The sequence below is a fragment of the Neltuma alba genome, unplaced genomic scaffold, assembly GCF_004799145.2.
Source record: "Neltuma alba isolate B1F8T4 unplaced genomic scaffold, ASM479914v2 tig00012081_pilon, whole genome shotgun sequence".
In the NCBI taxonomy this organism is placed as follows: Eukaryota; Viridiplantae; Streptophyta; class Magnoliopsida; order Fabales; family Fabaceae; genus Neltuma; species Neltuma alba.
The window spans coordinates 105,277-132,471 of NW_021636640.1; the positions used below are offsets into that span (position 1 = coordinate 105,277).

Genomic DNA, 27,195 nt, shown 5'->3' on the forward strand with positions numbered 1-27,195 from the left:
AAATTATATCATTAATTAAATAATGGCATTCGTTGATGAATTGTACATATCTGATTAAAGAAATTGGTTTTTGAAAAGCTCATGTATGATATGCTTTTTTATTGAAAATGTCAATAATAAAACATTTGACAGTTGCGCCCAAGTTTGTACTATAATGTATAATATATTATGTATTTAGGTTATGTAATTGCGTGTGAAAATGTGACAGATCATATATACTAGGTGGGAAAACGCCATGGATATCCTGGAAAAAACATGGTAATGATGCTGGAAGAAAGATGGTCTCAAATGGATTGGCTAATCTTAATTAATTAAGCACTGGTTTTTATAGTGGGCATTAAAAAAATGTTAACTTTCACTAAGCTTTTAATTAATTAATGATAGTACTTTTTTATTTTAATGTTGTTGTGGAGAAAGCTTTCAGGGGGTCAGCTGTGAAAATAATTTAGATTATTTTATTTTTTATGTGCTTTCCCCTCTATTTTGCAAGAGTCAAAATCAAATTATTCAAGTTAATCAATCTTCTTCACCTGTCCACTTCATGAAATCGGAAGGATTTCAATGAGTCACTTTTATTTCCTGTTCTTGGGCCCTAGCTAAAAAGAGGATTAATTCCATCAAACAATTAGGAATATTATAATCAATTCTCTGGTGTGCCTTCACTTCTAGATCTAAGAAATTTTGTACTAATTTTCTAAACTTGAAGAAAGATTATTTTATTTGGATTAATTAGTTAATTAGGATAACATCTATTTCCGAAGTAGGCAGTTACTTCAAAATCGCTTGGTATTTTATATCTGCGTTTACATGATACCTTGAATTCTTCTCGAACATAAAATCAATGATTGTTATATATATATATATATATATATATATATATATCAAACTATCACTGGCTAGCTAAGGCAGATAAAATATTTATATTATTAATTATTATTATTATCATTACAATAAAAAATTACACCCTTGAAATGCTGCAACCTGGGCCCTCAAGCATATATATAAAAAATGCTTTGCTGATTAAGATGCTTTGAACAATTATGCAAGTAACGACCATTCTTCAACTTGAAATCATTATAATGTTCGCTTTTCCCCCCAACCTAGGGTTACAAAATTAAAATCTTATAAAGAAAAAACAAAAGAGAAATAAATTTACTTTCTGTTTCATCGTTCAATATGTTCCTGTGTTGTTGTCAAATGGCATAAAAAGTAAATAATAAGAGTAGCTAGAGGAAACTTTGTGTTCTTCATCATCAACCCCGGCCCGTGAAAGTTGAAAAAAATTAATCAGGTTAACTTTTAATAAATTTCTAAATTTGCTATTTGCGTGGCAAGCAAACCCATAATTTCTAGACGACCTAGATTGGTATTAACCATATATGGTGCTAAATACGCTAAGTTACCCCATTAATGATTGATTTGTTGATGGAAACACAAATATGGAACAATATGGGGGTTAAATAGGAAAAAAACAAAAAGTATGGCTAATGGATCTTAATGCTAATTGTACGATTAAAGCAAGAAAATAATGTAGGCAAGGAAGAAAAAGAGGGAGCTAAAGCACTTTCCCTTGGTCCCATACCAATGTCCTCTCAGATCACTATACGCCATTGATGTGATCTTCACGAATTTTCACTAATTATATTTTCCTCATCACCACTGTGTCTTCTCATCCCTCTTAGAGGAGGAAAAAAAAAAATCAAACAAATAATTCAAATGATTAAATCAATAACACAGACCACCAGAGCTAGCTTGCATACGATAGATATGTCCTCCAGCAAAGGTAAAGATATCGCAGAAGGATCATCGTCCTCAACGTCGAGGCTTTCAGCTTCTTCGGCTCCTGCGGTGGCTCCGGCGACGGCCCAGCAACAGCCGCTGAGCCGGTATGAGTCACAGAAGAGGAGGGATTGGAACACTTTTGGGCAGTACTTGAGGAATCAGAGGCCTCCGGTGGCTTTATCACAGTGCAGTTCCAATCATGTTCTTGATTTTCTGAGGTACTTGGATCAGTTCGGGAAGACTAAGGTGCACTCACAGGGTTGTCTGTTCTTCGGCCAAGCGGAGCCGCCGGGGCCATGCACGTGTCCTCTCAGACAAGCTTGGGGCAGCCTGGACGCGCTCATCGGACGGCTGAGAGCTGCGTACGAGGAAAATGGCGGCTTGCCGGAGACAAACCCCTTCGCCAGCGGCGCCATAAGAGTTTACCTAAGGGAAGTGAGGGATTCTCAGGCTAAGGCAAGAGGAATCCCTTACAAGAAGAAGAAGAAGAAGAAGAGGAATCTAGTGAAGGATAGCTCAAATAATAGCTTGCCTATGCAGTAATTAAAGCTTCATTTGGTTCCTTCTTGGCCTTGTTCAAGATCATTACACGGTAAGATTTCCCTCAACTTTTACTGCTAAAATTAACTTGAACAATTCATTATTGTTATATATATATATGTTTATGTGTTGAACGCTAGCTAGATTCTGTAGATGAAACTGATTGAAACTTAGAACAGGAAAATTCATCAATCCCAATAGTAAAGTTGGTTCAAAACAGTAGGTTCGATTATTTACCAGCAATAGTATAAATACTGCATAATCAATCGATCTGATTTAACTTCCTACATGACGGTGAACCCTAGCTTGGCCATATGTACGGGCTTCAAAAAAAGCCCTAAATCGCCCCTGATGTACGACACTACAACGTCGTACATGAGAACAAATTATGCTTACTTTGGTAGGGACTTTAGGAATTTGGCTTTCATATGTGTGTGTGTATATTCTCTCTCATCATCTCTTTCAACATATCACAATGCTATTATGGATTTTGAATTTCGTGTTTATTTATTAATTTATTTATGTATATATCAATGTATAATTGTTTGCTTTTCTTCCCCTTCACCCAATATAATCTTGCTTCTTTGGGGACTCGTGCTACCTTATGTTGCAGTTACCACAAATGGGAAGACAACCTTATAAATTTATGCGTAATATTATATTCCTGTAAAAAAATTTAATTATAATCAACAAAATCTTGGAATGTGGGAGGTCACGAGATTTAAGGGAAGAATTATAAAACATTTTAACTGTCCATAGGGTGCTGGGCCATATATGTATGGTTTATGTATTCCACATTAAGTGTGCCACAAACACAACCGATAATATGTAGTATTATTGGAGCTCAATTAGTTCTTGTCTTTATATATATATATACCAACAAATTTTAGTGTCCTCCCCATCTTGCTTTTGCTGTTGCTCACAGCATCTCAATAGATCCTTTTCTTAATTGGGTGATAATGATATATTTGTTTGTGTGCGCGTGTGCGTTTGGCTCTTCCGCACATGAATTGCACTGCACGGATCTCATTATCAAATATAAATTTGAGGTATGCAACATTTTAATTCCAGGGGTGAGTCTATTAATTCATAGGATGCTTGATCAGTAAATTCCAAATCATCTCTGATATGTCATATTCAAAACGAGGATCTGGTATAGATTCTTTTGGATATTTCGTTTTCAAAATGTCTGACACACACACACACACACACACACACACAAAAAGGTTGATTGAATACTTTGAAAATTACAATGAACTCACAGAATGTTACACTATCGCACTATAGAACAGCATTGTGAAATTGTTCATATACTTATATATGGTCCTGGACATGTACATATGTACTCATGTATACGTATAAACATATAGATATATATATGTGTACGTTTTTCCAGGTCTCTAAATAATGTCGAAGTCATGAGAGAAAGAGGGATCTCTGTTGCTGACAATATAACATGGCTGGCTGGATGGAGTGGGAAGGTCAAGTCAAATCCTTTCGTGGTCTTTGTGCTTAAAATGAAGGACATCGTATGTTATATTTGAATGCGAATATGTATTTAGGATGGAAGTTGAGGAAGATTAATACTTGGTATATAATTAGCTTGAGAAACTCATTCTAGTTTACGTATCTCTATAATTCATCAGCGTTTACATATATATATATATATATATATATCAGGCAAGGATATATATATATATGTATATCCTAAGAAGCTAGCTAGCTAGATAGTGTGTTTATGATGCAACCTTGGAAGTTGGAATCCTTTGTATCCTTTGACTGCGCACATTCAAGGAATTTTTGCAGATTGTTATTCCTACTGCTGCTGCTATATTTTATATATATATATATATATATATATATATATATGTTATGCTGTTAAATTATATCCATCTCAGTTATCAGTGAATCCAAAGATATATATCTTATCTGCATTATACATATATCAAGAGATTTGCGTGCAACTTATACAACCTGTGACTGTATTCTCTGCATACGTGTTATGAGTAAGGAATGAAATAATGATTGTTCTGACCCTATGTATATAAATTGATGAACTATGTGCGTGCCTATATATATATATATATATATATATAGGTAATAGATAGCTAGCTAGTTTGCTGTCTTAATTATGTTTTCAAAGAAATGCTTATATGAGCATGCATTATAACCTAGAGTCTTTATAGTGGAATAGGGGGACAGAGACAATAATATAGCTGTATATATAAGAGACACATTAAGTTAAACTTGATTTATCCAGGTATTTCTTGGGTCTAAAAGCACGATTTTATACATAATTCAAATTTGATGCAGGCACAACAATGTATACTGCTTTTTTCTGGGACATCTTTTCTGCAGAAAATTTTGGATTGTGATGATACTGACGTACGACTGTATATGTGCGAATAATCCTGGAAATGTAATTTCAATCGAAAGAGTACTATACTAGATAGGATTTTCCTTATAATTCTTTCTTTAATTTCAGTAGTTTCCTGTGATTAATCGCATGTCTCAGTTGACTGCTGAAAGATTAAATATAATAACATCTAATATACTACTATTGTTTATCTAATTAATCACCTGACGGCAGTCAATTTAAATGCCTGAAATATATTTAATTCTAACTTAATATAAATTGATATTGGGCTGAGGCCTAAATGATAAATTTGGAGTCTATATAAGAGACTCGATTTATGTATAAATATATAAGCAGTCTCATTTATTGCTCAGAATTTTTCTCCATTACGCTCTTCGTTATTTATCCCACAGCACTTAATAAAACTTTTTAATCCTTAAGCATTTGGTTAGAGGACTACTAGTTATAATTAAGGAACTACATATATCGGTCTCAGTTTCATTTGACTCTCCCAAATTGTGCCTCATCACTTAACTCCAACAAGTGAATATAATTATCAAATCTGCACAAAATAATATAGAGTGGGATGTTAGGGGGAAAAAGTTCAATTTATTTAGTTACCTAAACCTAGCTTAATATCAGAACTTTGAAGATTTTTTCTAAACCGTGGCCCACAGGTATCATGTGACGAAAATTGATAATCACTTTGGGAGGTTGTTTGGTGTTAATATGTTAAATTTGTTACAAAGAATTATGGTTCACATACTTTTTAACTTGAAATTAAACGAGCTTTTAAATTGATTTAACTTTAATTTCTGGATTTTTATTTATAAAAAAGCATTCATATCACAGTTGTAAGTCTCATTATCCAAGTTATATATAATTGAGAAGCCACTTCGCTTTTCTTAAGTTATCCCGTTGGGGTTTGGAGAATATAATAATGACTTTCCTTATTTCGTTAATCGGTTTCAAGTCTCTAATTAGACATTTTATTAAACTTACTCTATTCTAACCTATTGATGGGGGGAAAAAAAACTACTTTCTAACCGATATTTACTAGGAGATAACAATAATACAACTTTCATGTTATAATCAGTGTGCAGAAAACTTGAACTTCTGAACAAGATTTGTTCATGAATCCGGCTTTCTTTTTTCTTTTTCTTTTTCTTTTTTAACAAGAAGGTTGAAAATTTTTTTTATTAGATCCCCATGAAAATGAAATTAAAATGCGAACATAAACTGATGAAGCATAACTCATATCTCTATTTAAGAAAAAATAATAAACATGTTGTCGAATACTTACAAAAAAATTATTGCAACAAATATATACGTGCTTGTGTATTATATCTCATTTTCCCTTTTTCATTATGGATCACACAGTCAATTAGAACCATCAAAGCACACAAATTAGATGGATATGGATAATCAAAAGGAATGAAAAAAACACATATAGTAATGAAAGATATAGTGGGCAAAAAATAATAACAAATATAACCTATATGACATAAAAAGGAAAATTTTGTGAATTTCAACCCATATTTTGCTCAGGAAAATTTTTTGATTTTCATCTCAAATGAAATCGCATATCTGATGAAGTCTAGAAATCATTTAAAATTTGTAATTTCAAATAAAAGTTTGATTTGCGAATCGATTTAAAACGTAGAATCTAGTGAGGCTTTATTGATTGGAGGGGTTAAGTAGAGGAATGAAGAGAATCCTCGTCCATGAGCTGCATAATTCACATATTTGTTCTTCTGCTGAAACTAAACACAATTTGAATCTTTAATTTCAACCACACAAGAATATATCCCTTCAATCTTTCTCTCATTTTCACCCCATCAAAACTAATGCCAAGCATTATAGGTCAGATGGTACTCTGTTTCTTGCTCATTTAGTACTACTTTTCAAATGTGCACAAAAATAATGACCAGTCTCCCAGCCCTATAGAAAAGGCCTGAATATCTTTTGGCTTCATATATTTTATAAGTCATGTTTTATTCAGTTCATTCCAAACCAAACCCTTCCTTTCCTCTATTTAAAATGCTCGTGTTTGGCATCTAAGATATCAAGAGACAACAAATCCAAGACAGCAGTGTACAGAACTAATCAGTAATCACTCCAAACTTCAGCATGTTTTCTAAAACGCTTACAGAGATATTTACAGATTGTCTACCAACAAAATCCTCATATTAACAGCAGGATTCGAATTGACGACTTTATAGATTATAAGCTGACTCTTAACCAATTGGACTAATCTTGTTTGTATTTCTTATTGGGTTTTAAAACAAAACAAGCACATTCAGTGTCAGCTTAATAAGCATGGATGAGGATCCCATGCACTTACAGCTTAATGCAGGAGTAGTAAGTTTAGGGGAGAGAAAAAATTACAGTGGAGTGCGAGGGCCCACCAAGGGTGAATGGGCTCTCTCTTTCACTCTCCTAAATTTACCTCCTACATTTATCCTCTTAAGGTAGGGGATCCAAATCCCATAGCAGTAGTAATCCAAAATCCTTCCCTGGTCTCATAGATTTGACACCACTCAAAAGCTATTCATGAGGACAAAGGTCACCATGCTTCAGTTTTCAATGATCAGCATAAGAACGCAGAATAAAAAATGACGGGCTATGAACATAATCAGCAATTACAAAACTCTTCGCCCAAAAGGAAGGAAATACCTCAACGATATCTTAAGAGATTGTATATAATAATTCAACAGAAACCCCTCAAAGCATGCAAACTACACAAATCTTTCATGTTTGATTACAGTTTACAAGGCCTAATTTTTATCCTGTTCCTTCAGCTTTATCAGAGATAACATCAATATCTTGTTATTACAAATACATTGAAGAATCAAAGGGAAGCCCTTGTTCAAAGCACTTGTGAAATTAAGCTTACAATCTACACCATTCTGTTCTTACCTGAGGAGAAAGGCCCCTTAAACAGAGTGGATAACTTTGTTAAAACCAAAACCAAAATAGGGGCGACCTCTTTTTTGGCATGAATCTCCAACTATATCATAAAGAATAGTGTAATTTGAACTGCTCACATTCCTAAGATAACAAAATTCATTGCTTTTATAGTTATAATCTTGCTGGGTGCTGCCAACTCCACTAGTGACTAAATGGCCCTTAACAACCGTTATAGCCTGACCGTTTTGCACATTTTTGAGGGAGCTGCTTGAGAATCCAAACTTTGCGCTCTTAGACTTGATCTCATCAAATCCCAATGTTACATTAGAAACAGACAAATAAGTTTTATTTGCTTGATCCACTTCATCTGTGTACAAGTGTAGAGAAAAGTTTCTGTTTGTTTCAATGATCAAATGATCATTAGAGGATGGCAACTTTGCATGAACAGTGTCATTGAAAAGGATGACTTGTTTCACATTTTGCATATTCCCGTCATTCCCCAGCACCATTGTATTGTTGTAGCTCAGGTCTTGAGCAAAACTGGTTGTGATATTACCATGGGAGGATTTCACCCATCCAGTAGACAAAACTGACCTCCTTGCCCTTGTCCAAAATGTTCCATTTAAACCTATAAAATCTGATACCTGGGATTCAACCAGAGGCTTGCTAATATAACTCAAAAGCTCCCCTTCTGTTCTATCGCTCTTTTGGTCCAACCAAAGATGCAAATTAGCATCTATATACCAAACATTCAAGGCATTGGTTACACTGAAACCCAGTGAATGGGCGTGTCCATCTAACATTTTCCCCAGAAACGGTGTAATTTCTATGTCGTAAGAGGGAAGATCGAATGACCCAATGCCAGTGATGGGCCTCCACAAAAGAGGACTGACGCCTCCTGTATATATCACAGTAAAAGGCCAAATTGCCCCAACAACCTCACCATCAAAAGTAGCCAAAACCTCCCTAAATGGCCCATTTCCAGGTGTATCAGTAAGGTTGTTTGCAGCAAGGTATTCATCTGGCAGATTAGTATACCAAAACTCATCATTCTCATGAAATGAAACATAGACCTCCAACACAGCCCTATAAGCATTCTGAGGAATTCTGAATTCCTTTGTTGCCGTATCAGTGGAATTTACGATTTCAAACCACAACCCATCATTTAACGGAAGATTTCGAGAGATGGGTAATATCAGATCTGCCGGCAAACCATTCCCAAGTGCTAAATTTCCAGAATGGGATTCATAATCATTGAGTTTCATTTCAGCAGGATAAAAATGAATGAAGATATCAACATGGTAAACCCCGGTGTAAGTACGGTCTACAATATTACCTAAATAAACAGCAAGAGTTTGGTCCTTCATTAACAACGAATAGTACCTTGTAATGTCCTTCTCAACACTCCAAACAATCCCAGAAGCCCGAGGCTCTGCCGTGCAGCTCCGGAGAAGCTCAACTCCGCCAAGCCACACTCCAAAGATACGATCAAACTGTCTTCCTTTGCAAGTCGCTTTCCACTCAAGGACAATTTTTGAGAACTCTTGAGATGGACAATGTGAGGGAGGGACATACTCCGCAAGAACAGGAGGTTTGCCATATGTAAAGCCAAAGTCATGGTGAAGAATGTGGTATGAACAGGGTTTCGTGCGGGGAAGTTTGATGGGTTTGGTAACCTCGAAGTACTTCGTCGGTGGGGTGTCGTTGAAAGAAGTGGGCCAATCAAAAAGCTCCGGTTCAAGTTGCTTTAAATTGTAAAGATTTGCTGAGGAAATCAGAGGCGGAAGAAGGAAGAAGATGAAGAGGCAAGGAGAGAGGAAACGGGAGAGACAAGAAGCCATCACTAGGCTTACAGTGCTCTGTAATGTGAGAGACTGGTAAGTATCTAAGGTCTCTGAAGTGACCTTCTCTGGGGAACAGTAGATAGCCCCCTTTTGGCGGAAACCGGGAAGGCAACTGGCAGGTTCGTCCCAGTTAATTCTATTAATCCTTGTATAAATATATATATATATATATATATTCCTTAGTAACTAATTTTCCCAATTCATTTCAGTAATTTCCTCATGTTTGCAAATCTTACCCCTCCCTCCCAAAACAAAAAAAACAAAAAATCTTAGCTGAAAGTTAGTTGGAGGTATCATCGAGGATTATGCAGCTTTTGGTAGTTGAGTTGCCGCTTGCCAGTGCTAGAGCCTCACTTCAACAAAATTCATTTGACTGAGAAATGAAAGGAAAGGTACCAACAAGCTATGATTAATGGTTTCACCTCAATTAAAAAAAAAAAAAGAACTTTGACGTTTTTTATTCGCCAAAGATTAATTTTAAGGCCGAAATGATTTAAGAATATTCTAAGTTATATAAAAAAAAAAATAAAGGTGTTCATAACAGGAAGCGTCGAGTGTTTTTTTCTTTTTTTGCCAAAAAATTAAAGTTATTTTTTAATTACCTCAAAAGGTTTAAAAGAAGGATTTTGATATTAATTTGAAGTTTGCATATCAAGTTAAATAATAAGACGTAAACATTCATCATGTATGCAATTTTAATTTTCTTCAGATTGAATTATTATCCTCTAAAAACAATCTTAGATAAAAATTTCTAAGAAATGATAAATATTATTTTATTTGATCCATATTTGTTTCCCTTAAAAAAAAAAAATCTGCTCTGCTTTTGTTAACCATGGTAATGCATTTCTTTGGCACTACTGAATGCACAAAGATGCGAAATCCAATTTAATTAATTATTTATTTAATATGGCTGCGCTTTAGTCAAATCTGAAACTGCCTCCATTCAAACCACCAACTGTATATAAATTGTGAATCCATTACTAAAAGTACTTATTTCATGATTATAAGTTCTTAGATAAGAATCATTTCAAATTTCAGCATGATTTTCAAGTACAAAATAAGTAAATTAAAATCTGATCTCTTAGTACTCTACCACAGTATTGCCCCCATCATAGATTGGAGCTTCAAAGGAGAGCCCGTGTACAAAGTAACTGTGAAACCAAGATCAGAATCTAAACCCCTCTGTTCTCATTTGGAGAGAAAAGCCTCTTGAACATTATAGGTAACTTCTTGGTTAAACGAAAACTAGAACGATGCCCTCCTCTGTTATGGCATGAATCTCCAACTTTGTCATAGAGAATAGTGTAATTTGAGCTGCTCACATTTCTAAAATAGCAAAACTCATTGCTTCCGTAGTTATAATCTTGTTGCGTGGTACCAAATCCGCCAGCAACCAAACGATCCTCCAGAACTATACTTCCCTGACCATTCTGCACATTTCTGAGAGAGCTGTTAGAGAATCCAGATTCTGCACTCAGAGACTTTCTCTCAGCAAATCCTAACGTTATGTTAACAACAGATATGGTTTTATTTTCTTCACGCATTTCATCTGAGTGAAAGTATAGGGAAAAATTTCTGTGTGTTTCAGTGATCAAATGAGGAGGACCAGAGGATGGAAACCTAATATATACAGAGTCATTGGAAAGGATTACTTGGGTCACAATTTGCGTTGTCCCAGCATTTTCTATTGCCATTGAATTGATGTAAAACGAGTTTTGAAGAAAACCCGTTGTGATATTACCATAGGAGGATTTCACCCATCCTTCTGTAGAAACGTACGTCCTTGCACCAGTCCAAAAAGGTTCATTTGAACCACCAGAATCTGATGATACTAAGGGTTTTACAACCAGAGGCTTGCTGATATAGTCTGAAAGCTTCCCTTCTGTTTTCTTGCTCTTTCCATCCAACCAAAGATGTAAATTTGCATCAATATACCACACATTTAAGGCATGATCTACAATAAAACCCAGTGAATGGGTCTGCCCATTTAGTATTTTCCCTAATAAGGGTGTCATTTCAAGGTCATAAGTGGGAAGATCAAATGAACCAATGCCACTTATGGGTCTCCACATGAGGGGGTTGAACCCTCCTGTATATATCACAGTAAATGGAAAAATTGCCCCAACAACGTATCTATTATCAAGAGTAACCACAATCTCCCTAAATGGTCCATTTCCAGGTACATCAGTGAGGTTGTTTGCAGCAATGTATTCATTTGAGGGATTAGAGTACCAAAACTCATCTTTCTCATGAAATGAAACATAGACTTCCAACACAGCCCTGTAAGCATTCTGAGGAACTGTGAATTCCTTCGTCTTCTTATCTGTAGAATTCTGAATTTCAAACCACAGCCCATCTTTTATCGGAAAATTTCGAGAAATGGGTATAATCAAATCCGCAGGGCCGCCATACCCAGGTGCTAAATTCTCAGACTTGGTTCGATGACTACTCAAAGTCCTCTTCCCCTCAGGAGGATAAAAATGCATGAATATATCAACATGGTAAATCCCAGTATAAGTACTGTCAACTATATTACCCATATAAACAGCGAGAGTATTATCCTTCATTAGTACCGAATGGTACCTTGTAATATCCTTCTCAACTGTCCAAACAATGCCGGTGGCCCTAGGCTCCGCCGTGCAGCTCCGGAGAATCTCAACCCCACCAAGCCACACTCCAAAAATGCGATCGAATTGTCTTCCACTGCAAGTTGCGTTCCATTCGAGGACGATTTTGGAGAACTTGTGAGATGGGCAATGCGAGGGAGGAATATAATTTGCCACCACAGGCTGTTGGCCATATGTGGAGGCAAAGTCATGGTGGAGAATGTGATAAGAGCAAGGATTTGTGCGAGGAAGTTTGATGGGTTTGGTTACCTCAAAGTACCTGGTTGGTGGGGTGTCATTGGAAGAAGTGGTGGGTTGGAGAGGAAGCTGGGATCCGAGTTGCTTGAATTTGTGAAGATTCGATGCAGAAATGGGATTCTGGAAGATGATGAATATGGAGAAGAAGAGGAAGGAGAAGACGGAGACATCCATGGATGGATGATCTAAATCTGCTCGTTGGCGAGGTCTCTGAGGTATCATCGTACTTCTGAGATACTGAGAGCAATAAATATATATCCAACAGAGCAGAGAATCCAAAATCCCGGAAACAATGCACCTGAATGATAGAGCTAGAAAAATGATCATTATTGTTAAAAAATTAATGGCATTAATGCATCAAAAAAATTAATAGTATTAAGGAGTAATTAATATTCAAGGTAAAAGAAAAGAGTAGCAGTAGTAATTAGTAATTGATCTTGTAAAAAAAAGCATTTTTTGTTTAAACAGATTCAATTATACTACACAAAAAAAGAACAAAATTCAATGCACATAATTGATACTTTTTCCATCATTATATATTCTAGAAAAAAAATTTGATTCTAGAAATAAACTATTTTACATGATTTTTTTGGCATATTTAATGCCTTTTTTTAAATGCCTTTTTTAAAAGGAGGACAGAAAAATATTTAATTTTAAAATTGATAATATTAGTTAAGGATGAAGATGGAAACTTATTTAATTTTACAACCAATTTAATAAGATAACTAACTTTTTTTTTCATTTCAATAAAATAGTGAAAAGTGAATTATAATTATGATTAAAAATACAGTAACTCCCTGCGTAGTTGTGCATGCGTACATGAAGTGCATCTTTAACTGGTTTAAATTTTCTTACAAGTTAAAGGGGATATATTTGGGAAGGAGTAATTGTAAGCAAGTAAAAATAAGAAAAGAAAAAGAAAGGAAGAGCAATGAACGTGATAAAACCATTACATATTGTTGGCGAAGGATAATCATGAATATGAGATGCGTTGTAATGTCACTTTCATCCGAGTCCCTTGATGTTTACGATCTCGCATTGTACTATTATTTATGTTTGTTTGTTGCCAAAAAAACAAAAAGGTACCTTGACAGTGACTTTCTTATTCAGTGTTGTGAAAAACAAGGAACTGTAATGTCACCTATTTTGTTTTTTTTTGTTTTTCCCCGCCCCGGGAGGGGGGGCCTTCCAGCTATAATGCATCCTTGAACTTTCGTATAAATGTGTAAACAAAAATTCCTTAAAATTATAGAAATTTTCTTTGGTTCGAACCCTTTTCCCCCCTGTTCTACTGTTCAGTGCTTGCAGCGTTATTCAGTTGGATGTAAAATTAATATATATATATATATATAAAATTCATATAAGAGGTATGAATATGATGAATTCAATTTGCACTGTCATTCGCTTTGCCATGATGATGGACTTTGAAATGGTTGGTGATCAATATAGAGCTTTACCAAGAAAGTTGGGATTTCATAAAAGTATGAGGGAAAGTGTGTTATTTGACCTTTGGGTGACGCCAAATTCAACCGTATATAGGCCACACTTACGACAATATTCATTTTTTTCCCCCTTAATGGCCCTTGGCAGAGGACTGCGTGAAAACAATCATCTTTACTATCATGAATTTAGAAAAATACAGGGTTTTTGGGGTAACACAGAAAAAGAAAGAACATAAAATCAAAGCCAATCATTAATCCAAAGTTCGATTTAGAACTGATATCTGACCAGAATCACCATTTAACAAGAAAACTTCCAGAGGCACATATGGGGACGACATTGATGCGCCAAACCTGTAGGCAGGTTGCAGCATTTTGCTGCCTTTTGCGCATGCAATGGTCCGAAGACGTGGCCCAGTTCTCATCTGCCAGATCTGCACAAAATTGATCAATAAGGGAACAAATAAAAATCATAACCGGCAAGAATTAAGTATTAAATAGTAGTATTGGTCTTGGCTCATGTTAGAGTAAAAATGTACCTCGATAATTCCTTTCCTAGGCGCATGAATAGCCAAACACAAGCAGTAATCACTCTTCATTGGTTCATGATGTGCGGAGCTTGATGATGCAAAATCTTTATTAACCAACATCTCCATGAATAAGCAGCTGGCATCCCGATATCCCTGCAATAATATCAGAACCTCAAACAGGGAAAAGGGGGCTAAAAGTAACCCAAGTCTTTTCTTTTCTTTTTGTTCTCATCCCCCCCCCCAAAAAAAAAAAATTAAGGTCAAGCGAGAAATCAGCAAACCTTCCATAAGCGCACGACCACCAGTGCTTGAGTATCTAGCAGCAGAATACGACCAAGTGAATCTGTTATAGCAGCTAATGTACCACTGGGTGATAAGATAAGCTTCTCACCCTTTCTAGGGTGATCCTTCAAACAGGTCAGAGGTGCAGCTGCATTGAATCATGAAGACAAGTCATGCGAGAGTCTGAATTAGCTCTGCATTTTAATTTACTGGTTGCCAAGCCCAATTCTAGCTATAATATTTTGTCGTTTGTTTACTATGTAAGTATAGCCTTACTTATTGGTATGACCTTGTCCAAAATGAATAAATCGAAGATTGATTTTATGAATATCTATAACAGGCATAAAGAAACCTCACAAATTCTCAATCTACTTCTACCAGTCCTTTTTCTTCTAACTAGATATTTGGAATAGAGATTATGCCCTAATTATTTCAATTGTATAAGATGATCCAACTGGGCAAAATAATTTACCGTTATAAGCACAGATATTTCAGGAAGCATATGAACTCACAATTACAAAAGCTAGAAGTAAAGTACGTGTTATTCCTACCTTGGGCAAATGGTTGAGTGACTTGAGTCTTCTGATCCTGCTTCTTTGGAGATGTCCGCTCACTCCGCCAAATCAATTTAGAAAAAGAAGTAATTGTTGAAACCGTTACAGGTACAACTTTAGACAATATAGCTCCGACTATAGACCTGCCTTTGTCTTCAGAAAGTCTTCAATGATGAAACAAAAACCAGTTAATGGAATAAAACTACAGAACAACAGAGGTTCAGAAACCAGCAGAGCACATATCAATATAGTAGCATAATTTATATCAGATAATTCACTAAGTACCTGAATGCTGAAATCACAGCATCTTCTCCAACGGCCACTGCACAATAATAACGCTGACTTGACTGCCCAATAATAAAAGCAGCTGAATTCAAATACCAGAAATAACTTCAGAAAGTTCCCCTTATCTAGGATAAAAGAACTACAACCATCATCATTAAAATTAACTATGAATGAGCAAAAAGAAGACGTAATAATATAGGTTCGAAGACCTGAACAAGTTTGTTGTCATCTCTGGGTCCAGATAAACAAAGATCTTTGAAGCCAGGAGGGAATTAATAACCCATTACAGGTTAAAAGACAATGTCGGAACATGAGAAATTGACTTTCTGAACTTCACGTGTTAATACTTGAAAATTGATATTAGAGCATTTGATGAAAATTTTATCCAATCATTAATTTAAATTTTATCTGCTCACATCACATGAGATGTAAATTAAACTAATGTTGTCACTTGGGGCCAGTTCAAGTGGTAAGAGAAGATTAGAGAGTGGGTAACGATCAAGGTTCAAATCTTACAGGTGTAACAAGTCAAAAATACATAAATAAATAAATAATGTCATCAGCATGGGGAACATTAAAAAATATGAATTACAAGAGCTTTTACCTGAGATTCCATCAATGGCGGAGGCATTATTCCGGTGATCGCTGCGTCAACACAATTACCGTACTTGCCAACATTCCACAACTGGTAGTGTAATTTTTCACGAGAGCTTCCAGAATCCTCTGGATCTTGCCCTTTTGGCGTTTGACCCCAATAATGACCTAGTGTTTCTTCAAACCATTTCTGCAGCATATTCTACATTTCAAGCACATATGGCATATGGCCAACTATTAGACTGATGAGGAGCTACTCAAACCCACATTTTAGAATACCGGACAACAAAATAAAAAGGAAATTGTTAGTTTTATCAGATTAGCACATATCGAGATATCTGTATTACATTATACCAAAATTAAGCACGACAAGTTTTAGATAAAACTCAAATACTATATTTCATCAATTCCAATTGTGTAGAGAAAGAAATTGATTTTTACCTGAATACCAGAGACATCAAAACGGGCAATGACGCCAGGCATAACAACACAAAACTCTTCTGAGGAAGTATCTTGACTAAAGCCTTTCTTTGATCCACGAACTCTTAACTTTATGATTCGTCCATGATAAACCATCTGTGGGGATGTGAACAAACATTAGACTAACAGACAGAAAACAAACAGAAATCCAGGCATAATTTGGCACACAATATCCTTCCTATTGTGGCTGTAAACTTATTAACCAACCTTGTGCTACTGCCAACTTTCTTTTCTTTTCTTTTTTTTCCCCTTTTTTTAAGTTTCCTCAATAGCAAAAACTAGATATCAATTTCAATTGAGAACCAAGCTTCCCATTTACTTTTCGAATCCCCAGATTTCAATCACAAAGAAAAGTAAGTGATGAGCTAATCCATCACCTGTTTATGAATCAAATCACCCTGCAATGAATAAATCAGCAAGTACCCACAAGAGGTCCCAGCCACAATCACTCGAATATCATCGAACACCAACCACTCAATGGCGGAGATACGCTCAGCCTCGATCGGTGATAGTTCAGGGCGTATCTTCAGGCGCGAACCATCGGAATCGGACCAACCAAGGACAAGAATTGTGGATCGATTCGCAAGCGCAAGAGAATGGGTATCGATGGCGCAGAGAAGATTGGGATTATCAACGAGCCAGCCCTCTTTACCAGCGCCAAGTTCAGTGAGCTCCTGACAGGCTATGCAGCCCAATTCGGTCTTATAGGATCGCCTCGCCATTGCAGTGATCTATGCCATTGCTTGATTCGTTGAGCAAAAACAACAGGCGCCTGAAAATTGATCTCTCTCCGCGAATCTCACAGCATAGGACGTAGATACACAGTTCTCCATCCAAAGCAAATATGCGTTTTCTAATTCTTTTGCTTGCTTGGGTTATTTCCCCTTGTCACGTGAGTCACGTGACGAACACGAGGTAATAGTGTCACTCGGGTTGCCGTTACCAATTTTCCGTCTTGAATACAACACTCATGTTATAATACAAATCACACTATAAGATAAATTTTATATTTAAATTAATAAATAATAATTCATGCTAATTAAGATGAATATATTTTGTGGTTAGGTTATTGGACGAAATAAATCCTCAACAAAGGAAAAAAAAAAAAAAGTGCACGGGTTAAAGGTGAATAGCTGTTCATCTTCCGTTTTGGCCATTTTATTGTCCCCCTTTCCATTCATCTTCTATTCTTCACTCTACCGTTCATCCAAAAACACATCTTGATTCTTTTCAATACCATTCCAAATAAAATTTTACAGTACATTCTTCTAGCTATTACCATCTGCTTATTCTCTTAAAATTTCAATTATCCTTCACTCCAGTACGGATATTCATGTGAAATGTAAAATTATTCAATCCCAAGTAGTAACCACCGATTGGACCATCCAAAAATATACTAGAATTGCATTGCATTAATTCTCACTAGTACAATAATTAATCCATCTACATTCATGCAGCTAGCAGAGAACAGCAAAGTTGACTTAATTTAAGATGACCCCTTCCAGTCTGCTATGTAAATTCCAAAACTAGACTGGACCTCCAAGCCATCCATGAACCAATGACGGGGGCCAGATTAGATCCTTATGCGTCAAAGAACTCTTCAGGGACATAAAATTTCAAACCAATAGCCTGCAATCACCAAACAGATAACTTCAGGTAAGTGGGTAGCAAACATGCAAGGATCGATTGAGGATGTGCTGCACTGAACATCATTCGCATCTTTACTCAATCCAGCCTGTTTCCAATTATAAGCAGCTATCTAACTCAAATCATGGAAAGTTTTGAGAATAACTAGGATTGTTCGTAGATGTCGATAACTGGAGACAAGCATCCGCAGGCATATATAGTGAATAAGTAGCTTAAGAAAAATAATGTCCTCAAATGGTCAGCAGACAGATATATGATTAGAGAAAGAACTATTGATGAAAACTGATCGCTTCCCAGAAAACTGGCAGAGTCAAGAAGATTAGAGTCAGGAAATTAAAAAAAAAAAAAAGTTCGGAAGAAAAGAAATCTGTGAACATTAATGAAGAAGGATCACAATTCTGATATTAGAAAAGGAATCTACTACCTCCGCAAATTTAATATCAGCATCACTGTGATCATCTTTTCTCCCAGCTGCATCACCAACATAGAAGGATCTGCAGCACACAGAATAACATTGCTTAAATGTCCATCTGTTCATGGGTAAAATGCCAAGACAAATAACAAAATTCATAATGGAGGAACACAACCAAAACCCAAAAAAAAACAAAAACACACAAAAGAAGCTAAGACCGAAAGCAATTGAATGAAAGGGCAATATAACTGATCCATATCTATTGGGATGCCAGAGTTGAAGTGTTGCTCCATAAGGTGCCACATTCCTGGTTGTGGTTTGCGAAATGGATCATCTTCTTTGTTGACAGCTTTACCTGATTTACCTAGCCCACAAGCTATGAAAACCTGCATATAGAGGGAACTTGCTCAGCACCGCTTGTATTAGGACAAAAAAGCAGAGTGCATTAACATGTGAAACCAACACGCAATAATGAAATTGTTGATAACAATACAAAACAAATGTTCTGTATGAACAAGATTACCTGAATTGGGACCTTCACTTTCTTGATAAAATTATTTAGACGTCCAACTTTTGAGTCCACAGCTGCCTGTCTCTTATTCTTCCAACGTTCAATATTGGATTCATTTGTAAAAATGACCTGTAGAGGGCAGCAATAAGAAGAATGGAGACTACCATAATTTTCATCGTGGCATTGCTAGAGCCAGGCGAAATATTTAGATGACAGAGAGAATTGAGTTAAAAATCAGCCACATTTGATAATATAATTAATATCAGATAGCAGAGATAAAGTGACACACCAGCTTGTAGCCATCATTGTACAACCTTTGCAGTTTATCAGGAATTGAAGAATACATGAGGGACCAAGCATCTGCACCTGATCTGAAAGAAAAGAATAACAAAAGGTCTTGATCAATCATCAAGTCCGAGAACATGGAAATAATAACTAAAAATTACAGAGGATAGGATAATTTCATTAAAAGTTATTCTATCCAAAAACCAAGTCCCTGACCAAGATCATCAATAATTTCAAGCAATGGATGAGACACACCTATTCACAGCAGTTTTTGCAAGGCACCCATCAAAATCAAATGCAGCAATCTTACTTGAAGCATGTAGACCATCATCCTGCTCATTATAAGAGTTATGTAAATTAGGCTTTTTTTTTAATAAAATAATGTGCATCTGTTTTGATCCTTTCGCTCCTAATCAAATAATTTGCACGCAACCTCAACTCCTTTATATTGCAACTAAACTATGAAGAAACAAAAAAATTAAAATCTCACCTGTTCAAGAAATATGACAGTCTTGAATGCCTTCCATTTTGGTGACAGGGTAGCATCCTGGAATAGTGAAAATTTTTATTGAATGAAAAAAGGTAAGGAACGTATAGGTAAGAAATAAAATTTATTTGGCTTCATGAAGCAGACAGAAATAAATGAGTAGCAGCACGACAAAGTTTTCACAATCACGAAACCATCATCTTAAGAACGTAAGACCAACAAAGGACATACCGCACCTTGTACTTGTCCTTGACATCAGAAGCTGAAAAGTCAATAACTACCTGATTAAGGAAAGGCAAATTAAAGAACAAACATGAGTTTGTTTAAATCAAATCAATTCAGCATTCTATAATCGAGGAGTAACTGCTTCACTTGTGCTGACAGTTGATACACCCTTTCACAAAATAACCAAGATGATCTCATTAAAACTCATTACTTCTTCAAATCCTCAATTTAAACGTATCTCATAGTCTCCCGTGTACTGGAAGAACGAAATCAGGAGTAAACGACAAGCATTTGCGTTTTATATTAAAACACCCTCACAATCAAGAAGCAGGGAGCCTCCTCAACGATACACAATAACACAACCCCCCCCCCCCCAAAAAAAAAAAAAGTGCTACTGACCCTTGAACCGTGTTCGAATGCATGTGCTTACCTTTCTTTTCTTTGTAACGCTTTCTTGTACTTCATTTTGTACGTCTTCTGTGGTTTCATGAACCTAAAATGGGAGGAGCAGCATGCAACCAGAAGAAAGAGGTTAAAATAAAATTTGACAATACATCGAAGCGGTATAATTAACCTTGTAAAAGCACAATTTATCTTTCTTTCTCTATTTTTATCATATTTAATTTAATTAATTTGCTTACCTTTCTGCTCTTTGAATCACGTTCTCTTGGTTCGTTTTGTGTGACTTCGCTTTCCCTGCAAACCTGTCAGCAAGTGATGAGTGATGTATTACACAACCAGGAGGAATGGGGTAAAATTATACTTGGGGATCGAGATACACTAGGGCTATGTGTTTGACCCTATATCTGCAGAGTGCATGCAAAACTCTATATTAGAAAATGGAAACAAGATTAACGAGACGTGTGACTCATTATACAAATATATCCGCGAGGTCTTCCTGTTTACATGTAGGTCAAAGATGACTGTGCTCACCTCTTGAGACTTGTCATGTCCGGCCAAAAGCTTCTTGATGGCATCCTGATCACTACTCTGAAAATAATAGCAGATGATCAGCATTCAGTTGAGAATAAATTGATAGGTCAAAGACAATATTTTCCCCGCTCATAAAAACAAAAACTTTATGCTTCGGCAAAGTCTTAATTTCTCGATGTTTCCAAATCGACGAGAAGCCAACAAAAAGAATATGAAAACCAAACCTCCAGCAATGAAAATCCCTCAATGGACTCAGGCGAGGCAAGCGTCTTCGAATCAAAAGGGAAGCAATCGAGGTGATGCCATTTGACTAAGTCGTACCCTCGATTGTCCCTGGTCACCAGAGCCAACCTCAGGGATTTTGCGTCAATCTTTTGGGAGCACTCCTTGCAAGTAGACCGATTCGACTTTGCATACTCTGCCGAGATTTTAGGCGAGGACGAAGAAGGAGGAGGAGCCATATGAGAAGGGTTTTCGGAGCAGGAACAAAAGAGACGAGTTGAACTTGGGAGGGAAAGAATACGAACGGAATTGGACACAATGCGGGGTAAACCAGCAATACGAGTAGTGATACTGATAACGAAAAATCTGGGGATGGCGAGCATAGAGGATTAGAGGGAGAGATGCAAATTTCGCGCCATTTCTCGCTAACGAGGGAGGGTATCACTTCAACGCTCCGCTCTCTCTGAGAGAGTGAATTCTCTCACGTTTTCTTCTTCTTTTTTTCAAATCTCTCATCATATTTATTTTTCAGGACCCCGAAATATTTATTTTGTCTTAATATTAATATTAGATGCACCCAAAAAATATTTTTGGATATTGAATAATACGCTTAAAAAAAATTTGATAATACTATATATACTACATAAAAAAAATACTACCTTACTGTCCTTCCTTAATATAGGACCTTATTTGATTTTTATTTTGGTTCTAAATATAAGATCATAATCTAATTTGTCTCTCATATTCATTCATTTTTTCAAGATAGTCCTTCTAGTAATGTTAGTTCTAGCTAATAAAATTGATTATCAATGATATTTTAGAAAAAACAGCTTATTTATTACAAATAACTAACTTAACTTATTTTCTTAATCTACTCAAATTAGTCAACTAGTTATTATATTTAGGACCAGAAGTAGTACTTTAAAATACTAGATGTATCTGAAAAAATATTTTAGGATGACCTTAACATTTTATCTTAACCAATAGTCTTATGTTTGAGGGCATGCACCAATCTGGATTAGCTGGGGTTAATAGAAAGTAACTAAATATTGGGGTGATTCACTCTCAGAAAATAACCTTTTAAGATGCTTTCCAATAAGATGCGTAACTTCCTTAAAAACCTCCATAAATTAATAAATGTCCACCGTTAATCATAATTAAAGGAGTTATGGCCACTTAAAATGCAAAAGTTGGATTCAAGTAAGATCGAAAACCGAAAGAAGACAGAAACAAGGTGGATAAAATGCACACTTGCACAGGAAAGAAGATACTATTGATTCATGAAATTATTATGATCCCCACATTCTAGAAACAATTAGCATTAAGCATGAATGTGAATTATGTGAAACAAATGAAAATATAGATTCATTTATATGAATCCATGATTGTCTTTTCTCACACCAACCCATGATCCGCCTACGTTTTATCATTGAACTCTTAAGTTGTACTCTTCCTCCAATATTTAATATAGGACCTAATTGTTAAGTTAATTTTAATCCTAAATATAAGATATGTTTATCATATTTATTAGTTTTTCTTAAATTATCCCTATAGATACTCTCTCAATCATAATCAAGTTAGTAAGGAAGGAGGATATTAAGAAAGATGATTATGTTGTTTTAAAAAAACATATCATATTTCTTATAATTAATTAACTTACTTAACTTCCTTAATCTAATCAAATTAGTTAAATAGGTCTTATATTAAGGACCGGAGGAGTACTGTAGTATACTACCTCTAGTCTTTAATATAAGAATTCATTTGACTTTTATTTTGGTTTTAAATATAAGACCCGATTCACTTTATTTCTCATATTTATCTATTTTTCTCAAAATAGTTCTTGTAATAGTGATAGTTCTAGTCAATATACTTGATTAACAAAGATATTTTAAGAAAAAACAATATTTATTTATTACACATAACTAATGTGACTAATTTTTTTAATTTACTCAAATTAGTTAATTAACCCTTATATTAAAGGTTACAAATAGTAGTACAATTCCAAATGTCGAACGTGCTCAAAGTTAACTCATGACGTGGTTGCCACTTAATTTTCATGTTTCTGCCTGCCAGCTACAAATTCTGTCTGAAAAATACTCCCCCATTTTCTCCATATCATAATGAGCATCATTAGACGAATCAAACATCACATCATGCTCATTCCCCACTTATTGTTTACTGTTTGTGGCTTTGTGCTGCATAATTCACTGGCAGGCCTCCATTTCTATTCTATTTTATTTTATTTACTTCCTCTGGTCTCAAATACAAAGAAATGGATGTAGTTTGATCCTGAATATAGAAAATTTGAGTTTGAACCAGGAGAAGCATTTGAAAACAACAAATAGCTTTAAACACTGCGGGTTGGCCAATAGTTCAACTATGGAACATATACCTTTACTGATACAAGAACCACATTTACAAGAAAGTTCTTCCAATCAAATTTTAGGCTGAAAATTATGGGGCCAAACAAAAAACAAAAATAACTACTCATTTCAACATACACAGAATTAATAAGCAAATGAACCGATATTATGTATTACTCACAAGCCAGTTTAGTGCCAAAGCTTGTTAGGCAAATGGCGAAAGCCTGGAAGGCTGATAATGGCTGCCTATAATCCATGGTGAAAGTGTCATCCCCAACTTTCCCAAACTGGAGGAGAACTGTTTCCTCATCTCCTTTTCCGTCTGGTTGGCTCTGATCCACTGTGGCAACCAGCTGAAAGTTCTTCACTGAGGCCACGGTCACACGGCCATGGAAATTCAAGCACCAACACTGCAAATGCTCATGCCATCTTGGAGCTTTGTTCTTCAATATTGAGTAGCCAGAAGCAACATGTTCTTTATTGCTTGTCTTATCGGTGGCATCCAGATTTTTGTTATCTGAACTTTCTCCTGACAAAGCAAAAGGGCACTTCATTGTGCAAGCCATCCTTCTTGGCCCCCTTGATTTCAAAATGTTGAACTTGTATGAGACCTGTCCCGCCTCAAAGTTTCCTGCAGGAACTTGTGGGCTTATCTGCTTGCTCGTAAATCTTCGGCTTGCCCTGCTGCTTGACGGCTTTGCACCGTTATGGGGTGGCTGGCTGTCATAGATCGTGAAGTTGGTACCAAGAAAATCCGAGCTGCAAAAACATTTCAGCAATCAAGTGTCAATACAAGGAACAAAGTTTTGGGCTTTGGCCACAGATTCACAACATTATAATCCGGACAAGAATTAGAGAGTGTAAGATCTTCAATTAGAACTGCAATGATATGCTATTCTGCTGCTACAAGTAAACACTTCCTATCTATAAATGAAATGCAAGAGCAAAGCCACTTCAGTCAAATAATTTTATAATCAAAAGGTCACAAAAATCAGCGGTTGATGGTGAAGGGTGGGGGGAGAGAGAGATCTCACTTATCATAAACCTAGACATCAACATGGACAAAAACAGACCTTTCTCCGATTTTATTTGTAAAACGTTTTTTCTTCAATCCTTCACGTAGCAAGAATGCTTTACCTTAACTTTCCAACATAAGCATTGCTTCCCTGGGAAAAGTCATCATCATCAAGTGATATGATATATTCAGTATTAGCACCACGCCTATATCTCCTAGCTGCTAAGAGAAACTTCCCTTTATCTGTGAAAGCTGGAAAGGAGGGGGGAGATGAAGCAAAATTTCAAATCAATGGCATCATAGACAGTGCAAAATCAAAACCAGTATTTGAAAAGCAACCATTACTAGCAGAATTATTGTTAAAAGTTTGTGTTGCTGGACTTCTGAAGCAGTATTTCAATTCACAGCAGACAACCCCATAGATTACTCCTACAAAGAGTGGTCCATTATCGCATAGGCAAAATCAACGGTAAAAGGCACAAGATACAGCTAACCAATTGCTTCTATGTGAGGAAAAGCACCTATATTGATTGCTCAGAACAGCAACATGAATCCAGTTTTTTCTTTTGTATTATTTTCAAAGGAGTTAAGGTGGAACCTGAACCACAAAAGATGAATTTATTAAATAAGGAAGGTCCTGTAAGTTGACTGAACCAGGTCAACTTAGACTAAGTCTAAGTCAACTAAGTGGGTAGATTAATGCCGTCTGTAAGCATTTAATATTCACATCATAGTTCTACATATATGAAGTGAAATTAAAATTCAGGCAAAGCACACAGAGTCTTCATACCTTTAGGGTTATGATGCACAAAATGAAAAGAATATACAATCAAAATAGAATGGCATAAATCATAAATCTGAAAGATACGATGATGCTTCCAGACTTTAAATAGAAACACGAAAAGACTTAATTCTGTCAACATACTACCCCATAGGAAGAGCACGCAGGACAATTCAACTCCAGCCATAGCTCAGTTTCAACAATCCATGTCAATTGTCAAGCAAAAGGTTTTATACCAATACTTACTTACATGGTGTAAGGGTAAGATATAGATAAAATGTCGAAGTCTTCTTGTTTCGCCTTATAAGACATTGGTGCGGTGAATCACGTGGTCCTGGCTGCAAGTCACAAGAATACAAGAAAATTGTCAACTCCGAGCCTAATAAGTCTAACAGTTTCTTTCCAAACTACATAAGCAAGAGATAGGCATACAATGAATGCTTGAAATAATGAAGTAACAAATCATTGAAAAAAAAAAATCAAATTGCACTAAAAAATTAGCGTCCATAGTTGAGGAAAACATTAGAAACTGACCGAAGTGATCAGACAACACACTTAACCGAAGCAATGATAACGAAGCTAAACATCTCAAGCCAAATGAGTGAACTTTCTTAGCCAAAACTACATCATACTCCATACGCTTGTGCTAAAACATGACTAATCAAATTCAAAAAATTCCTTCCTAAAATCCATCAGAAAGGATCACCAGCAGCCATTCCTCCATCTTTTTCGCTTCATATTAACACTGAATGGACTACATAAATCTTGATCTCCAGACAACAATAGGATGTATTTTGGAAGTAAACAACCGCAGGTTCACAAGCTGCACCAGGGTAGCAATCTGAATGAAAGTTAATATCAAGCACCAATTGTAGCCAAGTTTACGCGCAGACTCAATCACCACTGGTTCTCACAGCTAAACTAATTCACCAACAAAACCAGTCACTTCCCTAGCCCGCTTTAATTCAACAAGCAGGAATTGAATTTCCACAACCTTGGCTCTAAGAGATTGATAAATGATCGACTGGTGAGTATCCAAAATTTCTCAGAAACTCAAACAAACCCCAGAGTACCACAACCGCTCAAAGTGACACAGCATCATTCAACGCTCGAAACAAACCCAAATTACAAACCATCACACCCGCCAACATAAAATTTCGTAAAAACAATGTCAATATGGAAAACCCTCCACAACAAAAGAAAATTAAGAAACTTGTACCTGTTTAAGGCAAGAAGGGAAAGTAATTTTGCCGCTCTGAGAAGGGGACCGTACGATCTCACGAGTCATCTCCCTCCACCTCTTGCAGACGCAAGCACAAGCAACAACGTTTTGGCGGTTGGGCCACCGCTCCTCGCTGACCTCCACCCGCCGTATGATTTCGCCAAGAAGCTCCGGCAGCATGGTGGACCACGCATTGCCGTACGCTGGGTCGTCGCCGGCCTCAGCCCCATCGGCCGCAACGATCCCGTTCCGACGGTCGTCCTCATCCAGAACCCCAGTTCCCCTAAAGGATCTGGAGAACTTACGAGAACGAAAAGCTCTGATGAGAGACATTTTGGGGAGAAGGGAAGGGGGTATGGTATACAGTCCCGTAAGAGAGAAAAAAGAGAGACTTGGTGAAGAGGGAGGAAGAGGGGGAATTAGGATGGTGATAAAGTGACAGGTTGGTGAGAAAAATGATGAGATGTGTGATGGGTTTTGTCACGTATGAGAGAGAAAGAGAGGAAAGGAAAGGGATGGCGATGAGGGAGGAAGAAGACGGTACGTGAGAATAGCGAGTGTAGGTGAAGTAATTGGGGCCTGCTGTAAAGATGACCTGGTCTCCATTGCTTAAAAAAGTAGACAAAAACCTT

General features: G+C 36.3%; 6 protein-coding genes across 6 annotated transcripts; 1 reads left to right on the top strand and 5 right to left on the bottom strand.

The window, feature by feature from the left end:
* The first annotated feature begins 1,614 nt into the window (after nt 1–1,614).
* Nucleotides 1,615–4,141, top strand: LOC114721981 (protein LIGHT-DEPENDENT SHORT HYPOCOTYLS 10-like). The gene is made up of 2 exons (XM_028907882.1): nt 1,615–2,374; nt 3,719–4,141. Exon 1 carries the CDS (start codon nt 1,717–1,719, stop codon nt 2,323–2,325), a length of 609 nt encoding a protein of 202 aa, XP_028763715.1. The 5' UTR covers nt 1,615–1,716; the 3' UTR covers nt 2,326–2,374; nt 3,719–4,141.
* A 3,210-nt stretch (nt 4,142–7,351) lies between these two features.
* LOC114721964 (peptide-N4-(N-acetyl-beta-glucosaminyl)asparagine amidase A-like) lies at nt 7,352–9,512 on the bottom strand. The gene has a single exon (XM_028907858.1). It carries the CDS (start codon nt 9,427–9,429, stop codon nt 7,615–7,617), a length of 1,815 nt encoding a protein of 604 aa, XP_028763691.1. The 5' UTR covers nt 9,430–9,512; the 3' UTR covers nt 7,352–7,614.
* Nucleotides 9,513–10,436: 924 nt separating this feature from the next.
* On the bottom strand, nt 10,437–12,492 carry LOC114721963 (peptide-N4-(N-acetyl-beta-glucosaminyl)asparagine amidase A-like). Its single transcript, XM_028907857.1, has one exon. It carries the CDS (start codon nt 12,468–12,470, stop codon nt 10,605–10,607), a length of 1,866 nt encoding a protein of 621 aa, XP_028763690.1. The 5' UTR covers nt 12,471–12,492; the 3' UTR covers nt 10,437–10,604.
* A 1,376-nt stretch (nt 12,493–13,868) lies between these two features.
* Nucleotides 13,869–17,280, bottom strand: LOC114722069 (rab3 GTPase-activating protein non-catalytic subunit). Its single transcript, XM_028907996.1, has 8 exons — nt 16,838–17,280; nt 16,422–16,556; nt 15,991–16,182; nt 15,387–15,448; nt 15,099–15,265; nt 14,547–14,695; nt 14,275–14,418; nt 13,869–14,169 (listed from the first exon to the last, which is right to left on the bottom strand). Exons 1-8 carry the CDS (start codon nt 17,180–17,182, stop codon nt 13,990–13,992), a joined length of 1,374 nt encoding a protein of 457 aa, XP_028763829.1. The 5' UTR covers nt 17,183–17,280; the 3' UTR covers nt 13,869–13,989.
* A 407-nt stretch (nt 17,281–17,687) lies between these two features.
* LOC114722077 (polynucleotide 3'-phosphatase ZDP) lies at nt 17,688–21,634 on the bottom strand. Its single transcript, XM_028908003.1, has 12 exons — nt 21,185–21,634; nt 20,961–21,017; nt 20,669–20,731; nt 20,458–20,520; nt 20,039–20,083; nt 19,806–19,862; nt 19,571–19,647; nt 19,320–19,401; nt 19,043–19,159; nt 18,769–18,905; nt 18,532–18,601; nt 17,688–18,089 (listed from the first exon to the last, which is right to left on the bottom strand). Exons 1-12 carry the CDS (start codon nt 21,563–21,565, stop codon nt 18,042–18,044), a joined length of 1,197 nt encoding a protein of 398 aa, XP_028763836.1. The 5' UTR covers nt 21,566–21,634; the 3' UTR covers nt 17,688–18,041.
* Nucleotides 21,635–23,543: 1,909 nt separating this feature from the next.
* LOC114722093 (tubby-like F-box protein 7) lies at nt 23,544–26,989 on the bottom strand. Its single transcript, XM_028908026.1, has 4 exons — nt 26,561–26,989; nt 25,592–25,679; nt 24,683–24,812; nt 23,544–24,304 (listed from the first exon to the last, which is right to left on the bottom strand). Exons 1-4 carry the CDS (start codon nt 26,894–26,896, stop codon nt 23,719–23,721), a joined length of 1,140 nt encoding a protein of 379 aa, XP_028763859.1. The 5' UTR covers nt 26,897–26,989; the 3' UTR covers nt 23,544–23,718.
* Nucleotides 26,990–27,195: the final 206 nt, after the last annotated feature.

Excerpts from the sequence above, each read along its gene's own strand:
- LOC114721981 (XM_028907882.1), top strand. The coding sequence starts at position 1,717 with ATGATTAAATCAATAACACAGACCACCAGAGCTAGCTTGCATACGATA.
- LOC114721963 (XM_028907857.1), bottom strand. The coding sequence starts at position 12,470 with ATGGATGTCTCCGTCTTCTCCTTCCTCTTCTTCTCCATATTCATCATC.
- LOC114722069 (XM_028907996.1), bottom strand. The coding sequence starts at position 17,182 with ATGGCGAGGCGATCCTATAAGACCGAATTGGGCTGCATAGCCTGTCAG. Across the intron at positions 16,183-16,421 it reads TTGATGTCTCTGGTATTCAG|AATATGCTGCAGAAATGGTT; the intron begins GTAAAAATCAAT and ends CTTGAAATGTAG. Across the intron at positions 14,419-14,546 it reads TGGTCGTGCGCTTATGGAAG|GGATATCGGGATGCCAGCTG; the intron begins GTTTGCTGATTT and ends ATATTATTGCAG.
- LOC114721964 (XM_028907858.1), bottom strand. The coding sequence starts at position 9,429 with ATGGCTTCTTGTCTCTCCCGTTTCCTCTCTCCTTGCCTCTTCATCTTC.
- LOC114722093 (XM_028908026.1), bottom strand. The coding sequence starts at position 26,896 with ATGTCTCTCATCAGAGCTTTTCGTTCTCGTAAGTTCTCCAGATCCTTT. Across the intron at positions 25,680-26,560 it reads TCCCTTCTTGCCTTAAACAG|CCAGGACCACGTGATTCACC; the intron begins GTACAAGTTTCT and ends TGTGACTTGCAG. Across the intron at positions 24,813-25,591 it reads ATATCTTACCCTTACACCAT|CTTTCACAGATAAAGGGAAG; the intron begins GTAAGTAAGTAT and ends CCTCCTTTCCAG.
- LOC114722077 (XM_028908003.1), bottom strand. The coding sequence starts at position 21,565 with ATGCTCGCCATCCCCAGATTTTTCGTTATCAGTATCACTACTCGTATT. Across the intron at positions 20,732-20,960 it reads GACATGACAAGTCTCAAGAG|GTTTGCAGGGAAAGCGAAGT; the intron begins GTGAGCACAGTC and ends ACTTGCTGACAG. Across the intron at positions 19,402-19,570 it reads GCAAAAACTGCTGTGAATAG|ATCAGGTGCAGATGCTTGGT; the intron begins GTGTGTCTCATC and ends CTTTTCTTTCAG.